The 21,350-nt window shown below is 36.3% G+C and overlaps 1 protein-coding gene across 1 annotated transcript in view; it reads right to left on the bottom strand.

Moving 5' to 3' along the window:
• Positions 1–21,350, bottom strand: part of CNTN1 (contactin 1) — a 164,038-nt gene that overhangs the window by 45,982 nt on the left and 96,706 nt on the right. Inside the window, exons 4-13 of the mRNA XM_042872500.1 lie at positions 20,824–20,996; positions 17,427–17,522; positions 16,471–16,677; positions 15,138–15,234; positions 14,804–14,985; positions 12,996–13,120; positions 11,476–11,593; positions 9,942–10,092; positions 9,322–9,449; positions 6,535–6,710 (exon numbers count right to left, since the gene is read on the bottom strand). Coding sequence (XP_042728434.1) covers positions 6,535–6,710; positions 9,322–9,449; positions 9,942–10,092; positions 11,476–11,593; positions 12,996–13,120; positions 14,804–14,985; positions 15,138–15,234; positions 16,471–16,677; positions 17,427–17,522; positions 20,824–20,996 — 1,453 coding nt within the window. The remainder of the gene's footprint in view (positions 1–6,534; positions 6,711–9,321; positions 9,450–9,941; positions 10,093–11,475; positions 11,594–12,995; positions 13,121–14,803; positions 14,986–15,137; positions 15,235–16,470; positions 16,678–17,426; positions 17,523–20,823; positions 20,997–21,350) is intronic.

Here is a 21,350-nt window from a genome sequence, read left to right as displayed (position 1 = left end):
TCCAGTGTCTTTAACATGTTCATGGAAGATCTTATCTCACTTTGTTTTATAAGCCAAATCTGGCAAAAAAAAAGATGGCTAAATAAAAAAATCAGCAGGATAATGATGACAGAGCCATTCCCGATAAAGAACCTCTTCCTTCAGTGAACTGTACTTACATGTAAAGGAAGTACAGTGCTAATTCTACCTCTGAAATGTGGACTGGGAAATACTTCCAACACACACATTATTCTTTCCCATTCAGCACACTGTTGTGAATGCCTCAGGATACTTTGCTTTGTACCAGTACTCCTGTGGTAACATGCCCCATTATTTTACCTCTAAGAGGAAAAAGAAAAGTCTATATACTTGCTGACTTGTACTCATGGCTCATAGCTATGGCTGACAACGAAAATTCACAATCAACTACCAACTATATTTCTATGGGCAGTACTTAACCCGTGAGACTTTTTCAACTCCTGTTTAACTTAAGCAGAATCATAGAATGGTTTCAGTTGAAAAGGACCTCTAGTTCCATGCTCCTGCTGTGGGCTGTTTGCTACCCAGGCTGCCCAGCGCTTCGTCCAATCTGGCCTTGAACATCTCCAGGGATGGAGCATCCACAGCTTCTCTGGGAAGCCTGTGCCAGTGTTTCATAATCATCTGAGGAATTTCCTCCCAACATCTAATCTAAATCTTCCCTCTTATTTTAAAACTAAACATCTGCTATGTGATCTTATCAAGGTGAAGAAATATAAAAAAGTGACCTTGCTATCATATATTGTGATTTTGACATGGGACAATAATGTGGTAACAATTGTGTAATATATCCAGTATAAATTTGGATATAAGTAAAAAGACCTTTACAGCGAGGGTAATGAGGCACTGGGGCAGGTTTCCTATAGAAGTGGAAGGCTTGTCTCTGGAGACATTCAAGGCAAGGCTGGTCCATGCCCTGGGCAACCTGATCTAGCTGTGGTGTCCCTGTTCACTGCAGGGGAGTTGGACCAGATGATCTTTAAAGGTCCCTCCCCACTCTAAGGATTATATGACTGTAATACCTGATGGATACAGCTGGATATTAGACAAGATCTGATGCTGTTTACAGGCTCCTATTACCTTATGTTACTATAGTCTTATATCCTGATGCTAATATAGACTTTTCTCCACAGATTCTTTTTTTTGGCAGAGTTATCTAGACATTTTACATGGATTTGGGCAGTTTGTGAGGACTCACCATCATCTAAGATTCTTTTTTTCTTTAATTCTAGAACAGTAGTTGACATATAATGATCCCCTTGAATAGGCTACATTTCTGTAAACTGTTTAACATTTAGTGCTGGAAATAGCACTGTGGATTAATAATAGGCTTCCTCAATGCCTTCTGTCAGAGCTAACTGCTTGTTGGCTTCACCCTCAGCACTATGTTTTCTGCTTTCCTACCCTTCCTTACTTTTAACCACTGGCTCCATCCATCTCATTCCATGCACTACATTACTATTAAGATTTTTTCCCCAAATCTGGAGAAAATATTTGACTTCAAACTCACTCATGTCCAAAGTGTCTCCCTGCTGCATTAAGACACTGGTAATAATAGGTTCAGACAGTGCCTTCAGAGAGTCCTGGGACTTTTATTCAGAAAAATCAGGAGCTCAGATGATTTGGTTGGCCATGCTTCATGAACAACCATCTACTCCCCCAGTATATTTAGCAAACTGTACTGATTGAGCTCACTATGTCTCTGACTTCCAGGTTTTGTTCCAGTCCATACCAAGCTTCTTAGTCCCTGTCAGCAGGTAACTGAGCTTCCCTATCCAAATATTTTTCTCAAATTCTCCAGCTCTCCTCCTGAATTTTCTATTGATTTTCTGTCATATAGCTGTGGCTAGACTCAACAGTCTGCAAGGAGGATTACCAGTGAAAAAAAATTAAATGAAAATCTTTTTATCTTTTTTGCTGCAGTACAGGAGGGATTTATAATGTAAAACTGTCTAGTCAGTAATCTGTTGAGCAGGAACATACATTAACGCATTTTTGTCTATTATACCCAAGCAGGGAGTCACCATTCTCAGCAAATTGTAACTCAGAAAAACAAAGCAGCTATTATGCTATATTCATCTAATAGGATTTTTAAAGTCCAACTTAATCTGTGTGGTTTACAAAAATGTCTAGGAGAACTTTCCTTTTTGGTAAATGTCTTCAATCTAGAATTCATCTCAACAGTTTTACACATCAATAGTGTGGATGTTGGTATCTGATCTAACCACTTTTTGCAGTGAAGGCAAAGAAACAGGCCCTTTTGTGTGTGATTTACCTTAATATAAAGTAGCTGGCCACACATCTTCAGAGTACTATAAATGTGTTCTTCAAAGACTGCAAAGCTTTCTGCACTTTGAAGAGGAGTAAGGTAAGATGAATAATATTTGCACAAGTGGAAAAAGACACCAGTAACTTTTGAGAATACAGTGAAATCCAGTCCATACTGTTGCAGTTATGCAAAGACAGGTTAGATTCAGAAGCGACTTCAAAAGCAAAGAGAGCCTGAGGTACAAGCCCTGCAAGTTCTGCACCAGACACATATGGTCAACTTTCTGCCATGTCTTTGCAAACACGGGAGAGCACAATGCAGAGGCCTGACTTCAGAGTCAGCATGGGTTCAGCAGATCTTAATTCCTGCTCTGTAGCAGTCATGACAATGAGGTGTGTCAGCACCAACTCATCCCATGCTCCTCATTCACTAAGAGCTTTTTACTTGATTGCAATGCCACTTGATTACAATGCCCACCACCTAAGAACTGGGCCTGGGATCTCCTGATAAAGGTTCAGGAAAAGAAATTCAATCATTACAGATCCTGGTAAGGTAAAGAACTCCTAAGAGAAGAAAAGGGGAAGCTAAGGAAAGAGAAAGGGAGAGTTAAATTATGCAGTTCTTCTTCCTTATTATCTGTACAAATGAACTAGCATGTTCTGAAAGTGTATTAAAAATACAAAGATACAACTTCACTTTCACATTTTAAAGAGAATGTTCCGTAACAAACTAAAAATCAAAACAATTTGTTTGGGTAGTGTACATTATTTTTCAGTATATTTTAAAAGTAGGTTCTTTCAGTCTTTAAATATACATGGCAAAAAGCAGATCCATAAATAACAAATGACCAGACATCAGATGTTTCCTGATTACTTGAAGCACTACATCTGTAGTGCTTTAAAGGATGTGTTAATGTCTAGTTCCTCAATTAAATAACAAACATAAAGTCAAAAGCAAGCAATTTAATAACAAGATTTTGAAGAATGCATTTGATTCTTTGAAAGTTAACCAATTAGTATATGTACTTTTCATTTCAAATATCACTGTTACACTTGGTCATGTGAAATCAAAACAGCACTGACAAACATTCTTTTGATTAATCAGTCTTAGTACTAATGTAATGCAAATTACTTATGCCTTCAGTAAATGGTGTCATTACCAAAGCTTCCATTTAAAGAAAAAAAGACTTATGCAGGTATTTACATGAATTTCATTAGCATGTCACAATGTTTATGTGATGACAATATCAAAAATTATTTTGAGAACTGAAATCAGTTTTATCAAGCTGATCTGCATGTCACCACGGATTATTAGCAATGTTCTCAGGAAGACAGATTAGGATCAGCAAGAAATGATAAGCACAGACATGCATTACATGTCCATTGATTGCAATGTTCACGATGGAATATTATTTCTTTCATGTTTGAGAAGAGTTGTGTGGCAATACAAGAGTTAGAGCTGTTGTGCCTAATGCACAGCAGCTCATGCCTTTCCGCCAGAGAAAGCCTGAGCAAACCTGCCACCCAGTGACTTCAGCTGAGAATTACCAGAGGTACATTAGCAGTAGACCAGAGGAAATCCCTTTGCTCACATTTGAAGGGGAATAAAAAGCACCTTTCTGTTAGAAAATTATACATGAAACACAGTTTAATGTTTAAAGTGCATATTCCCCTTAATTACATCCTACATAAACGTTTATACTGTGCCCCTTCCTTTTTTTTTCTTTTTTTAAAATTCTCCTATATTATTAAATCCTGAATCCTGAAATAACTACATAACTGTACTATAGACATCAAATGCAATCCTACTGCCTCTCTATCCTGAGCGATGAAGACTGAGTTGCCTTTGGAAGAGAAACAGAAATGATTTGCACTTGCTTTGCATTTGAAAGCACAGAAGTAAGGCCAGGGAAAGCTAAAAAAAATGTTTTGATTATTTATATCAGTACTGATGAAGTGCAAAAGGAATACAAAGTAAGAAGTATTCCTCAGGGAAAACGGAGTTACACTTTGACAAATAAACTGATGTTCGGTTCTAACTTACTTAACTGTCTAAATGAACTGTCTAAATTAAGAGTCACACCTCAGCTACTTCTGTATCCCATGAAGTACATATCTCTATAATCTATTGAAAGACACAAGTTACTTCTAGCACAACATCTACATGAAGTGAATGACTTCCCTCTTTCTCTCTCCAGACCATAGAAACAAAATAGGCTAATTTGTTTTTAAAAATCAATAACCTCAGAGAAGTATTTAAGATATTGTAGAGATAGTCAGAATTTAGGATCAGAGATCCAGGACCACTGTCTGTATCTGAAAGATGAGATTGTAAGTCTAAATGTGAAGTTAAACTGCAGAAAGAATTACGCTCTGCACACTTGCTGAAGCATGCATTTAGCCCCAGACTCATTCACTTGAAGCATTTTGATAGAAAGTGCCCTAACATTGGGATTACATTTCAGAATAGAATTCCTAAATATATGTATTTATATATTTATTTTCCTTCTATGTTCACTGCTAAGGGGAAAATGCAGAAGTGTATGTCAAGGACAGAAAATTTTTGTTAAACACCTGATAAACAGATGAAGAAAGTTTGGGGTCTTGGGTTACGTATCTTGCATTACAGTCCTCTGGTAAAGACACTTTCACCTTTCCTCCACAAATCACTGCTTCATCTACTACTTTTGTCAGATTTGCTGTTTAGTGGAACACAACTTCTTTCTGTCATTTCTGATAAGTGACTAAAAAAAAAAGAAGGATCAAACCAGGAGTGGTTACTTTTACACAGAATATACTGAAATAAGGCTTTATGCTTTGAGCTCTTATTTTGACTGTCACTCGGGCTCATTCTTGCCTTCAGTTGAGGGAAAGCTAATGCTATTAGAAGGTGACCCAAGCTTCTTCACCTATGTGGGAATACAAAACTTACCAAAAGTGTGACATAACAGCCACATGCAGGAATTTTTTGGATAAGAAAAGCTGGTGTAAATTTACGTAGTTTGTAATTTGTGAAGCAACCCAAAATACGTTTTTCTACTTGCTTAGTACCGTGTTAATAAGTTTGGGGAGTTAATAAATTAATTAAGTTAATAAATTTTTGGGGAGTTAGTTGCAGAAAAGACTTTGTATCTTTGAATTTCAGTATTTTTCATCTGACCTTAGCACAGCTACACTGGCTTTTTGGACAAAGACTTGTTCTTCCACTGATAGAGAACAAGGTGACTTTCTAGGGATGTCTACAACTTCGCAAATGAGTGGGCTAAGGTAACACTGAGCCTTTCAAGAACTGGTTTGTTCCAAATTAGAATAAAATAGTTACGCCTGAAATATCTTCTCACGTGGACATAAATAGATATTGAAAAACAACAACATAAAAAGAATCTCTTCTTCAATGAAAGATCAAGTAACATTGCTGTTCTAGGACTCTGCAGGAGGGATGTTACAAGGTAGGTAATTTTGAAGATACTGACATTAGAAGCATTGCTAACAGCCTTTTCTCTTCATATCTCCAGCTTCTCTTAGGAGCATGAAAAGAATCTGTGTCAAAATTTGAATATTTTTATATCACTTAAACTTAAGCAACTTAAATAAATACACTTTTGGCAACCAGTCTGTGGTTGTTGTTGAATAATACAATTAATCACTAGAAAGGATTTCTGCTCAAGGTATTAATTTTGAATAAGCCTGACAGAAGACTGTAAAGAAATATCTATACGTGCAAACACAAAAGCTTTGTAATTCCTCTTCATATGTGCCAAAATGAGCGTCTTTGTATTAACTTGTTTAGACTTCACACAAACTCTTCTTGCTCAGTGTTTACAGACTGCTTGACTCCTACCCACCACCTGGCCCAGTCTTGTGCCAAATTCCAGAAACATTGAGGAGAAAAACATGGGCAAGTTAAAATGAATGCATGTGTATGCTTTTCCAAGACAATCTGCACCTTTGCTTACTAACAGGTAAGTACTACTTACCAGCTACATTCACTATTCATCAGGCTGGGATTTAACTGAAGTTCCAAAATACTTATGTCAATTTGGGTATCTGAATTCATGTACCTATCTGCAAGTGTCTACATGTCTAGAAGGTGTCAAAATTGTAATTTCATGCTATGTTCTTAGCTTATTGTATTTTACAGACTTGGACACACAACAGAAAAAGTAAAATAGCTATTCACAATAAAATAAAAATTAAAAAAAAACAAACAGGCTTTCACAAACTAAATAAGGATCAAAAGTATCTTACCATTACATTCCTTTCATAATGCTCGTGCTCTTTCTCAAAATCTATTACAAAACCATTTAGGGACCAAATAAATGTCAGGTCTAATGTGGGATCATGGGATGCAATGCATTGCATGGTGGCATTCTCTCCAACGGTGACGTCAACATTCAGTGGTGCTAAAGTAATCCTTGTAGCTTCTGTGAAGTTAACAGAAAACATGGAAAATTCCAATAAATATTTATCCAAATGCAAACTCAGCTCCATAATTGTTTGATTAACTACGAAACTACTCCCTCCAATCTATTTCACATTATTCATGCAACTATTCTTGATAGAACCAAGTTAAACAGAACAAAGGAAAACTACAACTGAAATGCCTCATACACATTTAGCTGCCCTTTGAAAATGGCTGTTTCAGACTCTGAATCATATTATTAACTATGCAAAGCTATTTTTATACACTGACTACTTCCAGTAGAAAGAAGATATGTAACAAATTCTATGCGATTAGTGTTGAACTTCTTGTTTAAATTACAGAATTTCTTAAGGTTTAAAAGATATCTCTTTTAACAAATCAAAATTTCTATTCAATTGTCAGTCTGAGTCAGAATTCCATTACAGCATCACAGAAAGATCTTAATTTATCTGCTGAGAAACAATATAAGGGATGTGTAACAAACTATGGAAATAGCTATGTGTGGAAAGAAAAAGAATACAAGAAAAGGAAGTAAGCTGTACACCTCCCAGAAACACGTCTTATCATTACAGAAACAGAAAATGGCAAGAGAGTTCACGCTGATTGCTAGAGATCTTGATACATGTGCCAAATTCATATAGTAAAGTAACAAAGTTCTGAAAGGGACTCACTGGATCTCTGATACACTCCTTTTCTCTAGAAAATGGTCATAAAACAAAAAGACATGGAACATCATCCCTGGAGGCATTCAAGGTCTGGCTGCATAGATCCCAGGTTGGCCTGATCTAGTGGGTGGCAACCCTGTCCATGGCAGGGGGGTGGAACTAGGTGATTTTCAAGGTCACTTCCAATCTAAGCCATTCTATGATTCTGTGACTTATTCCCCATATCATGACATGTAATATCTTTCACACAAATACAGAGTGTACCAAAACGTGGAAGATGACAACGATAAAGCTATTGCCCCTAGTTAAGATCCAAACTTCTGTGTGCTTCAAAGGACCCCGCCACACACAAAACAGTGAAATGAGCCCAACAAACATAATTCTTGTCATTCTGATGAGGAGAAAACTTCCCACGTTCTACTCTAGTAATCCAAAACGTGTTTAATACTGAGACTAAAAGGATGGCACAACTACTTTATATTTCAGAAACGAGTACCATGGTGCACTGGAGCAACTTAAGATCTGATCTCTAAAGTCCTAGCTATGGACTTGTTTTAGGAAACACAATGTTTTCTAATGTTATGCCTGTTCAGTCTTTGATTCTACCACCAGTGAATTTCTAAATGTTTATGTTATGGACTATTAATCTAAGAAGTTGCTACAAAGCAGTGAACAAACAGCAAGTGGAAAAGGTCATCAAACTGTACAGTGTCTGTCAGCTTCACTTTAACTTTTTAATTTCCTGTAGTTACAAGCAATGTCTGAAAAATTTTATGGGGCATACGAAGTGCTTCAGAATGTCATTTTCAAAGCATTCATTGTCAACTCTCATCACTGACCACAATGTGAAAGTAATTTTAAAATATGTTATATGACCATCTTTTTTCTCCTGTGATGGAAGGGAGGAACCTTAGCCTTTTGAAATTCCTTTTCAGATGAATCAGAGCAGAATACTCCAAGCTTGGAAATTTCTTTATAACTAGTTTGTACCATATGAATGTCTGTGCCTTAAGTGTTCCGCTGTGCAGATTTATTATGCAAATGTTCATGCTGATTTTAGAAGATATGACTGAGACTAATACCAAGATGTAAAATACAGGAGACGATAAAAAGTAACTGCAAACACGAAACATACTTAATTAATCAAAATAAAATCTTACAATACCGTCTCATTTGGTGCAATAAATCAGCTAGAAAAAAATGATTTAATTTGGTCTGAAGATACAGACTAAAGCATAAGTCAGTGCATCAATATTGTGGTATTAAGCTTCCACACATAGCATGATTTTTGGAACAGACATTAAGAAAGTAAACAACTCTTCTATTGTCAGTGAGACTTGGTAGACACAGCTGTTCATGAATGACATTCTTTTTGTTTGTATCCTACAGGTACTTGACATCAGAATTTAAAATAGTTAGGGGTATCAATATTCAATCAGTAAATACTAACGCCTCTAAGTGAAGGGAGTTTAGTAGTGCAACCCTATATCTACATGCTCCTATTTTACAAATTAAATCTGTATTTATTTAACTGCAATGCACTCTCAGGCTTGCTCACCTCAAAAAAAAAAAAAAAAAAAAAAGGAAAAAGAAAGAATGAAAGATGGTCAATAAGAATCCCATTTCTCTTTTCCGGCCATGGTCCTCCATCCATTTTTGAGCTAAGTCACCATGATCTTGAAAGAGTTCATCACAGTATGCCAGTTTAATGGATCAGATTTAAGAATTCCCGAAAACTGGCGTGCAATCTCTGAACGGGTGAACATGTACCCAGTTTCTACTGAGCAATACATTTTAAAAGCCACAATTTGTTGTTTAAAGACTCATTAATCTAGAAAGGAAAGATAAGCAATGGCTTGCAAAAGTATTGCAATGCTGTGAGTGAAAAATAGTGATTTTGAACAGGGGAATTTACCCAGAACAAGCGTATGCAATGTAGAGGTTTACCTGTCATTTCCAGAACACCAGTGCTATTAGCTTTTCCTCGGTTATTTTCGGCAAAACAGGTGTAGCGGCCTTCGTCCAACTTTGTGACATTGATAATTTCTAGGCTCCCATCATCCCAAATATGTATGCTATTGAAAGTGTAAATATTGAAGCAAGAGAAATTTGGCATTTAGACCAGAAAGAAATACTTGCAGTTGGAACTGCATTAAGCTGAAAGATACCAGAAAAATATCTTGTAATCTCATGCCTGACTGCTACATATATAAACACTCCTATAGTCCAAAAATATCTAAATAGATTGAGGCAGGACTAGATGCCTTATATTGCTGGAGCAAGAGGTTCTACTTTCATTTACTAGTAGTCATTCAAATATTTTTCTTACAGTTTTGTGATACAATTCAATTTTGAAATGTGAACAGCACCAACCACACTGGCTAAAGCTGCATGCCATGCATGCCCTGCCAGCTCTTAGGACCCACAGTGCCTGGTGTATCACTTCCCTGAAATTATACAGTCTCCTGCCAATGATCTCTGCAAAAATAAGAACTAGCTTGCATGATAAATAAAAACATAAGGCAGCATTTTAAGTTTCATAGTGTCCACCAGCAGTCAATACTAACCGGCTCCCATTTACAAGCAATTCTGTTCCTTTGCTCCAGGAGAATTTTGGCTTAGGAGCAGCTTTAGGTTTGCATTCAATGATTACACGCCCCCCTTTAGCTGCTAGGATTTTCTTCTTCATTGGGTTCAGTTCAAAAGTAGGAGGTGAAGCTGAAAACAAAATTTAACACGAGTACTGCTGTTAGCGACTTTTCTGAGGAACGCAATTTGTTTGCAACAGTAAAATGAAGGTAAGTAACAGAAATATTGAATTGTATACAAATGTCCAATATTCAGACCAGTGAGAAAAATATTAATGATACAGAGATGTGATGAGAACCTGACAGCGATCTAAAAGAAACAGCAAAAATCATTTAGATCTAATAATGTGTTAGAGCAGAAGTTTATTTTTGTTCACTTCTGAACTTCCATCTAAGCTTAATCTAACAAGATCAAAGTCAACTGAAATCAATAGAAAGCTACTTCTTTTCAAAGGCCTTTTGATCAGTCCTAATAAAACTTAGATTCCTAGAGGCCCACTTCTATAAGAAGTAGCTCACTCCATCAGACTTTCAAATAGCACACTGTTTTTACTTTTCAGCGGTTCTGTTAACCATGTCTGCAAATCCATGCATAGCTGGGGAAATACAGCTGTTAGTATATTAGGGCAGTACAAAGTCTGCTTAAACACCGACATCTTATCAATCAGTATGTTTGAAAATGCTCTTGCAGAAAAGTGCTCCTTTCTGGGTAATCCAGTCTGGTACTGAGTACATGGCAATGGAAGAACAGCAAAGGACAAAGTATTGTGAAATGTGTTGGAAATCAAAAGCAGTTTAACTATTGGGAAAATCTAGATACAAATGTGAGACATAAAGAACCCAAGGTAACTGCTCCAGGGAAATTTACTATGAAAACCATGCCAAATAGCTGGCACACCTGCTCTAAGGGCAACACTAAGAAGGTACGAAATAATTTTAGGCCTGTGTACTCTGGATCTGAAAATTTAGCTTCCTACTACAGAACACTGCTTTGGAAAATACAGAGGATTAATAACTATCCTGCCATCAAGTAAGACAGCTATACTGTGCACAAAAATTGCAACTGGTCCTAATGGGCCACAAAAGGCAAAACCGAAGGCAAGAGTAAAGAGGAAGTGTTTCAAAGGTCTGGTGCCTGGCAACATGGCTTCATAAAAAAGCAAATTTCGCCCAACAGAGGATTGAATATAGGTGAGTAAAAAAGAAAACACTTATCAACGTGTTTTGCAAACTTGACCAAGTAGTCAACAACTCCATGCACTAAGTATAACTTCTGTATTATCATTGCCTCTGCATGGTAACAGCAGGCAAACATCAGAAAAAGTGCAGTAAACATTCTCCATAAATTAGTAGCTTAGTTGTTCCTGCTGTTGTCAAAATCCAGCTAAAGAGCTCAAATAATCCCCATCTCATCTAGATTCAGGGAGGGTTCATTCCTTCATCCTCACAGTACTTTGTTACCAAACGATGCCTGCAAATAAAACTGCTATATAGGGCAAATAATCTCACTCACCCACAATCTTCAATTCAGCATTTGCATAAATAATTCCATGTGTGTTTTCTGCTATACATTGATACATGCCAGCATCTTCAAAGGTCAGGCTTTGAATTCGTAGTTCACCTTTCCGGAACTGAAACATAAAATCAGTGAAACAATATGTTCCTTAAACATGCTGAAGAATTCCCATTCACCTCTCCATTTCTTAATTTTTTTCTTTTTTTTTCAGTAACTGTTCAGAAGAGATTACTTCATGTAACATTACGGCACTGTCAAGACTTTAAAAAATCTGTTACATTCCCATATACATAAGTCAATTGGAGTGCATGAAGTAGTGGAAAATTAAAATAATATTTATATAAAAAAAGGACTCATATTCTTTGTACTGGTTTATTTGAAAACATCAATTTTCTACAAGGAATATTTGTTTTGTGCTAAGTAAAATACATAGTTAAAAATTATCTGATTTAGAATCAAGATACATTATCAAAGCAATTTAAATATTTTTGCTGTTTTCCTCTTGGAAATCATCTCACAGCATTAACACACAACATAATCTCTTGGTGCATTACTGGAGAATTACATGCTTTCTGAAATCTAGCATGTAAATTGTCAGTGAGAGTCAAGTTCAGTGGGGACTATCAAGTAATTTGCTTGTAAAATAACTCGTTTGTACTCAGTGCAGAAGCTAGAAAACAACACTGTTTTTTTCCTAATTTAAGCCATCTCCATATGGCAGATCATGAAATTCCTGTTCTCCTTCGAATCCGCATTTTCCTATGCAGACAAAACAACTCTGCCTTCTCATTTTCTTTTGTTTGCACAGTGTCACTGCATTTCCACAAATGCAATCTTGTATTGCACCCTCTTCTACTCTACAATACAAGCAAGGGATTTAAGTACATTTCTGAAATATCTGGACAGAAAATCTACTCTGTTAAAAAAATAAATCAGAGTAATAAACTTCAGTTATCAAATAGTACTCATTTAAACTTCACATCATCTGCAAGAATGGAACTTTGCAACAACAACAAAAAAAAGTGAAAAGTTACATTGTAAGAACACCACTGATCATTTTTAAATTATTCTTTCTTCTTGTCTGCACTGACTCCATTCTTACTCTTTCTTTCATTCTTTTTTTTTTAAAGATGCCATCATGTTTAATGTGATAAAAAAGGATGATTTTTGGAGAGAGGCTGATAACATTGTTCATCCAGAAAGGAGTAAAAAAACCAGCAGTTTCTTATAATGGCCTGGAGAAAAAAGGAAAAATTCACTCCCAGACATGTAATCAAAAGACAAGGTCAGAATTCAGAGCTGAATACTAAATAGTGTGAAAAAATGTAATTCAAAACTTATGAAAAGACTGACATAAAACTAGAAAAAATAGACTTTAATCACTAGCACAGGGGGAATCAGCAGATCTTTGTATACTTATAATTCAATTTCTTTTGCCCTTTAATAATGCGTGCTTCAAAAAACCATTTCTATCAGCTAGCCTATCAATCTGGTGTTACCTATGGCAATAAACTTACCGAGACTCCATTCTTCAACCACCTAATTGTTGGAATAGGCTTGCCTGTAGCTACACATGGCCAGTAGAGATCACTGCCTATATCCTTCTCTGTGTCATTGATATGTTCTACCCACTCTGGAGAGGCTGAAGAATAAAAACAAAACAAAACACAATATCTTGTAAATATAGATGTGTACTTAGGTAGCATTATAATCTATTAATTCCATGATACTTAACTGGTCAGACATAGACGATAACTCAGCACTGTATCAATATACCAACAGAAGAAAGAATTAATTGTTTTTCTTTCACCACGTAGACCCCAAACAGTTGCAACTCAATTTTTATGAGCAAAAAGATACAGAATTGTAAGAATGATTCACAGATGTCCAGAAGATGTAAGATGTTAGCACTTACCTGCAGATTATACAAGTACATTATTCAGTAGTGTCATAAAAAAGATAGTCAAACAGAATTGTGCAGATCTAGATAGGCACTGAAAGGGCATCCAAGAAAAACATTCTTTTGGCTCAGAAAATATACTTAATAATATTGAAATATCCTTGTATTTTTGGCTTTGCCAAGTAAATTAATTAATTTATTATGCTAATGTATGTCAATCAGTACAATCTTCTCATGCCAATTCTCATTTATTCCAGAAAGTTCGTGAGTTTAACTGAGGATCTTAACTCAGAAGATGTTCTTTATTGCCAGTGAAATGAGACTGAAATATTCTCAAGGTAGTTCAGATATTATGTATAATCTCAAGCCATAGATTTACAGCATGAGTCTTAGTCAAGGAGTTTAGCTACTTGAAATGATTCGACTATAGCAGTAAGTGCTTTTTGGTTTGTCCTTTATTCAAATGCATGAATGGAAGGGACAGAGGCTGAAGGAATGAAATGACTGTAGCTAATATAAGACAGAGCTAAGATACTGTCATGGCTGTATGATTTTTGGTTATTGGTATTCCACATCATAACATCATGTAGTGCACTGGGAGTTAAAGTGTTAAAGCTCCAGTTCTGGGCACCTGTCTGGAAGAGAAGAAGAACTACAGACCCCAGGGGGCTCTGCGCTCAGAGGAGATACAACCCCTGGCAAGGTCACCTGATGAGCTCTTCTTCCTCAGGTCTCTTCCCTGCTCTCAACCAGACTGCACAGCTCACCTCACTGTTACGGTGAGGCCTATCCACCTTTCAGACACTTTCTTTATATTTATTAGCTTTGATTCTAATTATACTGCATTATAATGTGTTATCTTGGATTCCAATACCATATTTAGTAAATTAGTTCGTTTCTCCCCAGGTCATTGCCGCTGTATTTAATTATTTTGGGGCTCCCTGTTTCCCTTTTCCGGAGGTGCAGATTTTGCAAAATCCCTCCGCCCCGCTACTTGCAGACCTGGGCTGAACCACCCCCAAAATGCTGACAGACATAAAAGACAAAAAGCAGAAAAAAGAAGGTGTAACAAATTTGTCTATTTTTCTTTCTGGTAGTTCTTTCATTTCAACTATTATCAATCACTTACTTAATTTTCATTGTGCATATTCCATTATGCACAAATACATTAATACTAACAAATAATGCTATCAAAGTGTATATAGATCTACCATAACCAGGCAAACTGAGCTGCTGTTAATAATTAATTCATGAATGCTACACTTGATATTCAATGTAGGGATTTTGATTTTGTTTTATTAACTCAAATAGCAGTGTGCCAGGATGATGCAATGAGTCCACACTGACGTCGAGCTTGAAAACACAGCTACTTCCAATATAAGTAAAAGCAACATAAATAAAGAAGAATAATTTTTTTCTACCTACCTTGCACATAAACTCTTGCTTGATGTTTATCTTTTCCTTTATAGTTTTCAGCTTCGCACTCATAAAGTCCTTCATCTTCATACTGAATATTAAAGATCTTCAGAACTGCCCCAGACATGCTTATCTCAGCAGTAGCTGGCATAGGTTCAAGGTATTTACTCCATCTGAGTTCAGGAACCGGACTTGAAAAGGTACAGTAAAGAACAAATCAGCATGTTCTAGAAGTGGCTGTTAAATTGCAGACTACAAAAAAGTATTTGATGATGAAACATATTTTATTTTCCTGAATTATGAAAGCAAACAGTGCTCTACAGTATCTTTAGAACACACTTACTTTCCAAGAGCAAAACACTCCAGTGTCACATTTTGCCCCAGGAGAGCATACGTGTCCTTGAACTTCACCTTGATATCAGCAGGATACACTTTGGCACCTAACATGAAAACAAGAGATTCTCAGAAGAGGTGTGGTAGGAAAAAATACAGCTATTAAAACTTCCACAGTTCAAGAAAATCCATTGTAATCCAGACAAAATCCTTCTTTACAGTGTATATAGCCTGGCTATTTGTGAAATCTGATTTAGCTCAGAACTTGCAGAATTGAGGCAGGATTGTTTTATTCAGCAAACAGTTATGTCTGGACACTAATGCTTAACATTTCTTTACAACACAATATTTCAACAAAACTCATTTATTAGCATTTAAATTGTGATGATGCCTTGTGTAGGAGTAGAAAGAAAAAGCCTGAGCCTTTATTTTCTACAGATTCTTTCAGAGGATGGAATATTTAGAATTACTGTGAATTTAAGCTCTATAGTCTCTTACTAATGGTATGAAGGGAGCTACAAAGAGGAAATCTACAGCTGAACCAGGGTACAAGTATGTAATACAATCAGATCTACCTAGTGCAATCTCTGTGATACTCCTTACATAGTTCTATGTGAAGACTACAGTTTGAGTTACCGGTATGGAAAATTTGGACAAAGATCACTGATTTGTAATCACCCAAATTTGATCTCTTCACTGCAATAAAGGAAATCTAACAAATAAAAGGAGCACTGAAATTCTGATGATTAGTTCATGAATCTCTGGTGACTGTCTGAAGTTGCAGAAAGGAATCTGATTACCGTGCAGAAAGTATGCAGATTTAGGAAATGGCAGAGAACAGTCTAGTAACAAAACTAAAAAGGTATCTCAGGGGTTTGTCTGTTGAGACACAGAGTCCTTGGACAGGGTATTTCAACAGAGTAAAAGGAATTACTATTTTCAAGAAGACGACAAATATCTGAAACTTTCTATTAAATTCTACACAAAATTTCTGCTTTCCAGTCACAACCTTTTGAACCAATGCCAAGACCACAGATGATATTAAAGATTTTTAGATGAATACAGAGATTTATCAGATAAAAGAGATGAGAAAAACTCTGTTCTCAATGATATGAAAGGAATGTTGTGAATGAATCCAGGGAGATTTCCTTCACAGAGTTCTCATTGTGGATGGCAATGATCTGGACCCTCTCTGTATGTGGAAAACTAAGGAACAGATGTGCAATAGGCATTAGGACTTGCCATTTAATTCTTCTTACAAGAGATTAAAACATTTATGAATGAGTGAAGTTGAAATACAAACAGAATGTAGTATGTAGAAAGTATTTCCAATAAATACTTACGATCGGCCTGTGGAATAAGTGGAATAAATTTACTGAATACACTCTTTGTTATTGAAGGGCTGGACACAAAACATGAATAATTGCCCTTATCTGATGCTTCTACATTTGCAATGTAGAGATTGCCATTCGTCTGAGACACAAACCGTCGTCTGTCCAAAGCAATGAATACTGGGAATTCATTTAGAAGCCAGCGATAACTGAGATCATCTGGAGGAAAATATTTTCTAGTTAATATTAAAAAAAACTCAAAACAATAATAATAGTGTCAGCTACATAAACCACGGAATACCCACTGCAGATGAATTGCTTCACTTTGAGTTCCAGCTTACACATAACTTATAGAAGAAAGATAGCTATGAAAGAGAGAATATGCAGATCTCAGTAGCTAGTCAGCTATTGGTACTGGATATCAGAATGCTGATTCCCTGAGTGCAGATTACTGTGCACCTGCTTCTCCTTAAAACAAGCCTTTCCACTGGAGCTAGAGTGAGGTGGGGAGGAGACGTGAAGCTGTATCTTGCCCAGATCCAACTGTGGAGCTGGGAAGCCCTTGTCAGACTTGTGATTTGGAAAAAAGCCTTTAGAATATTTTAACTGGAGTATGTTGTGGTGAGTTCATTAGGTGGAATGAAGCTGCAGCACAAGTCTGGGATGACACAATGACACAGGGACATAATCGGATCTTCTAAATGGCAGGTCAGGCCCACCTTCCATTATCCAGATTAGTTTGACTAATGTTATTTGTAATAACAAAAAGTGCCTGAAAATTCAACCTTGTCCTTTACTTACATTCAACCGCAAGTATATATTCAAGATCAAAATCAAATCTAAAGAGAAATTCTCAAGCTCTGTAAGAGTTACTGTTTGATTAAACATAAAGGAAACTTCTAGAATTAAATATTATTTTGTCTCCTACTGTTATGCATCAGAAAATGAAGCACTTAGGGCTCAATTACCTGGGTAGTGGTAAGGAGGCTCACAAAGAAGCACTGCTCCAACACCTTCTCGTACTTTAACCTCATAGTGTTCCTCTGGTGGAAAAGGATCCAGATCTAGTATAAAAGAGGGTGGGGGAGGAAAACTGTGGGCTTTTCACTACAAAAAAATTATTTTTTAAAGTATTTTCATTCCCTATAAATAAACATAGAAATACAACAATATCTTGCATACAGGTGTCTGTGGACTGATTATGACAAGTTTGCTCATTTTAACCCTGCCATTATCAAGTGCAAAAATTTTTTTACAGCATTTTAGTCATTATAACTACAAATTCCGAGGAGAAAAAAGAAACACCTCTACATCAGGAAGCACAGTGAACTTGTAATACTGGAGTCCTGCTTCAAATACTGATGCAGTGTAAATAACACATCAGTAACAGTGAAGTGCAGAGTTTCTAAATGCAATATTTTATCATAGATATCATCTAAGCAAACATTATTTAGATTATTTCAACTTTCTTAAGTGGCTTTTCTACTAAATTCCTAAGAATGACTCTGATATCGAACTAAAATTTCTGTTCAAAAGCATTCACCCAGAAATAAAAAAAAGCTACAAAGCTACATATAAAAAAAGATTAAGTAGAAAACAGCGACTATTCACAAATATAATCGCAATGTATAGTTAGATAGACCCACTAAACACTTGATAGGTCTCTTCCAAAGCCAATCACAGCTTTCAGACCTCAACAGCTACAAGAATCAAGGAAGAAAATGACATAACACTTTGCCAAATGCATGGAGAAAACCTTAGGGAGAGTTATGTGAACTTCTATGGAAATACACCTTTTCCAGTTTCTTAATTACTAGCTTTTCTTCTACTGAAACTGATGAGAAGATAAAATAACTTTTCCAGTGACTATCTGAATCTTTACATTAGATAATGCATGAAATACTAAGCCATTCTAAGGACTTCTGATTACTATTAAATATAATTTTGTCATGTGTCTTAGCGCAATGTCTTCTGTCCTCCACAAGTGGCTCCCAATTAATTTGGAATATCACTCTTTGATAAAGAAGAAATTGAACCTTTAAAGGTCCCTTTCAACTCTAAGGACTCTATGATTCTACATGTTGACTAATCTCCTGCAAACATCTACTTCCCTCATCAACGACCTTTTAATCATCTTGTAAACGTGACACTGTTCCCTTCTACTTTAATTGTAAAAGATTGGCTTTTACCATCTGCTACAGAAACAGGAAAAATTTCAAAATGATGAACAATTGAAAGAAATATTTTGCTACTTTAGTACTCCCTTGTATTTGGAGAGTGTAGGGCTTGAGGAAAGGAAAAACTATGGTTGCTTTTCATTTTCAGCTTATATTTTTAAGTCGAGAAACTAATTTGTGCAGTGTTCTTTGACTAACCTTTGAAACTTTAGGACAGTCACCACCACAGATTTAATGACAGTAGATAGGATAGGAAATTTATATATGTAAAACGTCTGTATTTTAGTACTAAAATAGACAATCTATGCCAGGTGCAGGAATGCCATACAATTATTAAGATGTAATTTGTATACCTTCTTCCCACTTATGAACTGCTCTGTACTCTGATTGGGTCTTGATGTCTTTTTTGCATAAGCACTACTTGGTTATTACTCAATAATTATAATAAGCATGATTCCATGAACTCTTAATTTGAAGACATTCATTTTTAGCTAGAATGAAAGAATTAGCATAATCACTGCACTCTCAGAGGCATACAGCTAACAGCTAGTGAGTATGGAAATTTCTCTCCATTGTCGCTCTTGCAGCTTCCCTACTATGAAACTGCTGCATTTTACGTTTATGAGACTGTTTTCCAGTAAGTGCCATTGTATTTCAGCTTCTAATTTTGCACAGCGCTCACAAAAAAAGCCACTAAATATTCCTGGAGGATACAATTCCCATGTAGATATGCTACAACACCAAAAAAATATTTGGGTGGTTTTGAAGCACTGCTGCTAAAAATAATTATTTTCTTCTTGGAGGCCAATCCAGATCTACTAAAGACAGTGCTCCCAGACGGGTTAATTGACATGAAGTTTACAAGAGTGTGACTTTTGCTCCACAGTTTCAGCAGACTTGACAGTAAGACAAAAATAATAGGTCTCAATCATAACAGATAGTCAAGATTTTCTTGAACTCTTCAAAATATGGTTTGTTGCCATTTTCCAATCAGCTTATGCATAAGCTAAAGAACAAAAAAATCTACTTAAGGTCATTTCCTGTGACCTTAGTAATTTTGTATTCAATTATTTTGGAACTATCACAGTGATTATCAAAGGAAGTATTTTTTACAGATGATCATAAAAAGGAGAAAGGAAGATACACAACTACCAGTTTTTTAAACCTGTCTGGGTTACCTCTCTCTAGTGGAGGTGACATAAATATTCAGTTTAAAGGATATTTGCTGGCTGTATTCAGTGGTAGAGGTACATGGAGTTCAACAAAGCAGGCATCCAAGGTGCCAGTCCTGAACGAGTAGGATAAAAGATAAAACGTAAACTGATGCTAAAATAACTATTTACTACTCCTGAGTTTCCTTGAGATATGAAGCACCACAGTATGACAATTTGTGGCAGAAAACAGAACTTCTCAGTTCATCTCCGACGTTAAACATTAAGCAGTTAAACCGTTCTGCTGAAGGGCGCTCAGGGTGTTGTGAATGGCCACCAGGTAAGAGTGAGATCATTTTTGTGTTCTGATGAAAAACTATTTCCAGTAAAACAAAAAGTACTTTAAGGCAAAATAAAATAAAAATCCCAAACTGTCCTCAGTCAGTAAAATTTTCCATTAGTCTTCACGTAGTACTTCAGTCTCTTATACAGCATGCATTTTGATAGCAGTGTACGTCTGCACATATGCATGAGTTCATGACTGCAGCTCATGTCTGCCTGAAGTTGACAGAAAAGTCCTCTGGCAGGGCCTTCCCACAGCCCAGCAGTCAGGGAGCACGCCTTGTAACAAGTGCCATGCCCTCCTCCTGCAGGCATCCCACTTGTGCTTTCACCACAGCGTTGCCTGATCACCACTTGTCACTACTCATGTCCTTCTTCAGTGACTATTTCCCCTTTGGTTCTACCACAGTTTAAACTGCTTGAGCATTATTATTCACAACCTGGCTCTGTTGTGAGTTGGTTCAATTAATAACTTAATTCTCTGAGAAAGTTGGAATGACAGCTGAATGCTAAGCAACATAAAATCCTTACAAAACTTAATCTGTGTTATTCTCAGCTTGTTCTCCTTTTTATTTTTTTTTTAACAGAGTAATACAGCTACAGCACATATAAGCAGAAGACACTGCAGTGCAAAATCACCGGACATTTAAAGCTACCCACAAGGCTTCTAGGTTTTGACACAAACATTGGCTTACATCCAAAACTCAGAGTGGCTTCACTGCTTCTGACAGTTCCAAAGATATTCGATACTACACAGACATATTTTCCAGCATCCCTTGATTTCTCTGGATTACTGATAACAAGTCTGCCTCCTACCATACTGTAGCGATCCTTTGTTAAATCAATATCCCAGTTGTTGAGTTTCCACCTATTAAAAAAAAAACAAAAAAAGGCAGATGTAAGATTTGGCTCCAAAAACAAACTGAGTAAGCAAAGCAAGTAATCATGATCTGAAAATTAATTCATGTACTGTGATAAACTGTACAGAAGTTCATAACACAGTATTATGTTTGTTTGAAGCTTTTCTTCTGCAAAAGCCACAGATTTTATGAACATTATAGGTGTTTTAAACATAAGAGTCTCAGATGTTTCAGCCTTCTCAGAGATGGGATGTACATTAAAACTCAATCCAGGTAGTACAGAATGCTTGAACTGACTGCCAGTGAGCTAGCTAGTAATCAGGCATTGGAATCATAAACATGAGCTAGCTAGTAATCAGGCA

This window comes from Lagopus leucura, unplaced genomic scaffold (genome assembly GCF_019238085.1).
Source record: "Lagopus leucura isolate 7727_CA_CO unplaced genomic scaffold, USGS_WTPT01 Super-Scaffold_100008, whole genome shotgun sequence".
NCBI classification, from domain to species: Eukaryota; Metazoa; Chordata; class Aves; order Galliformes; family Phasianidae; genus Lagopus; species Lagopus leucura.
The sequence above is the reverse complement of the archived record's forward strand: the minus strand, read 5'-3'. Positions and strand labels throughout refer to the sequence as shown.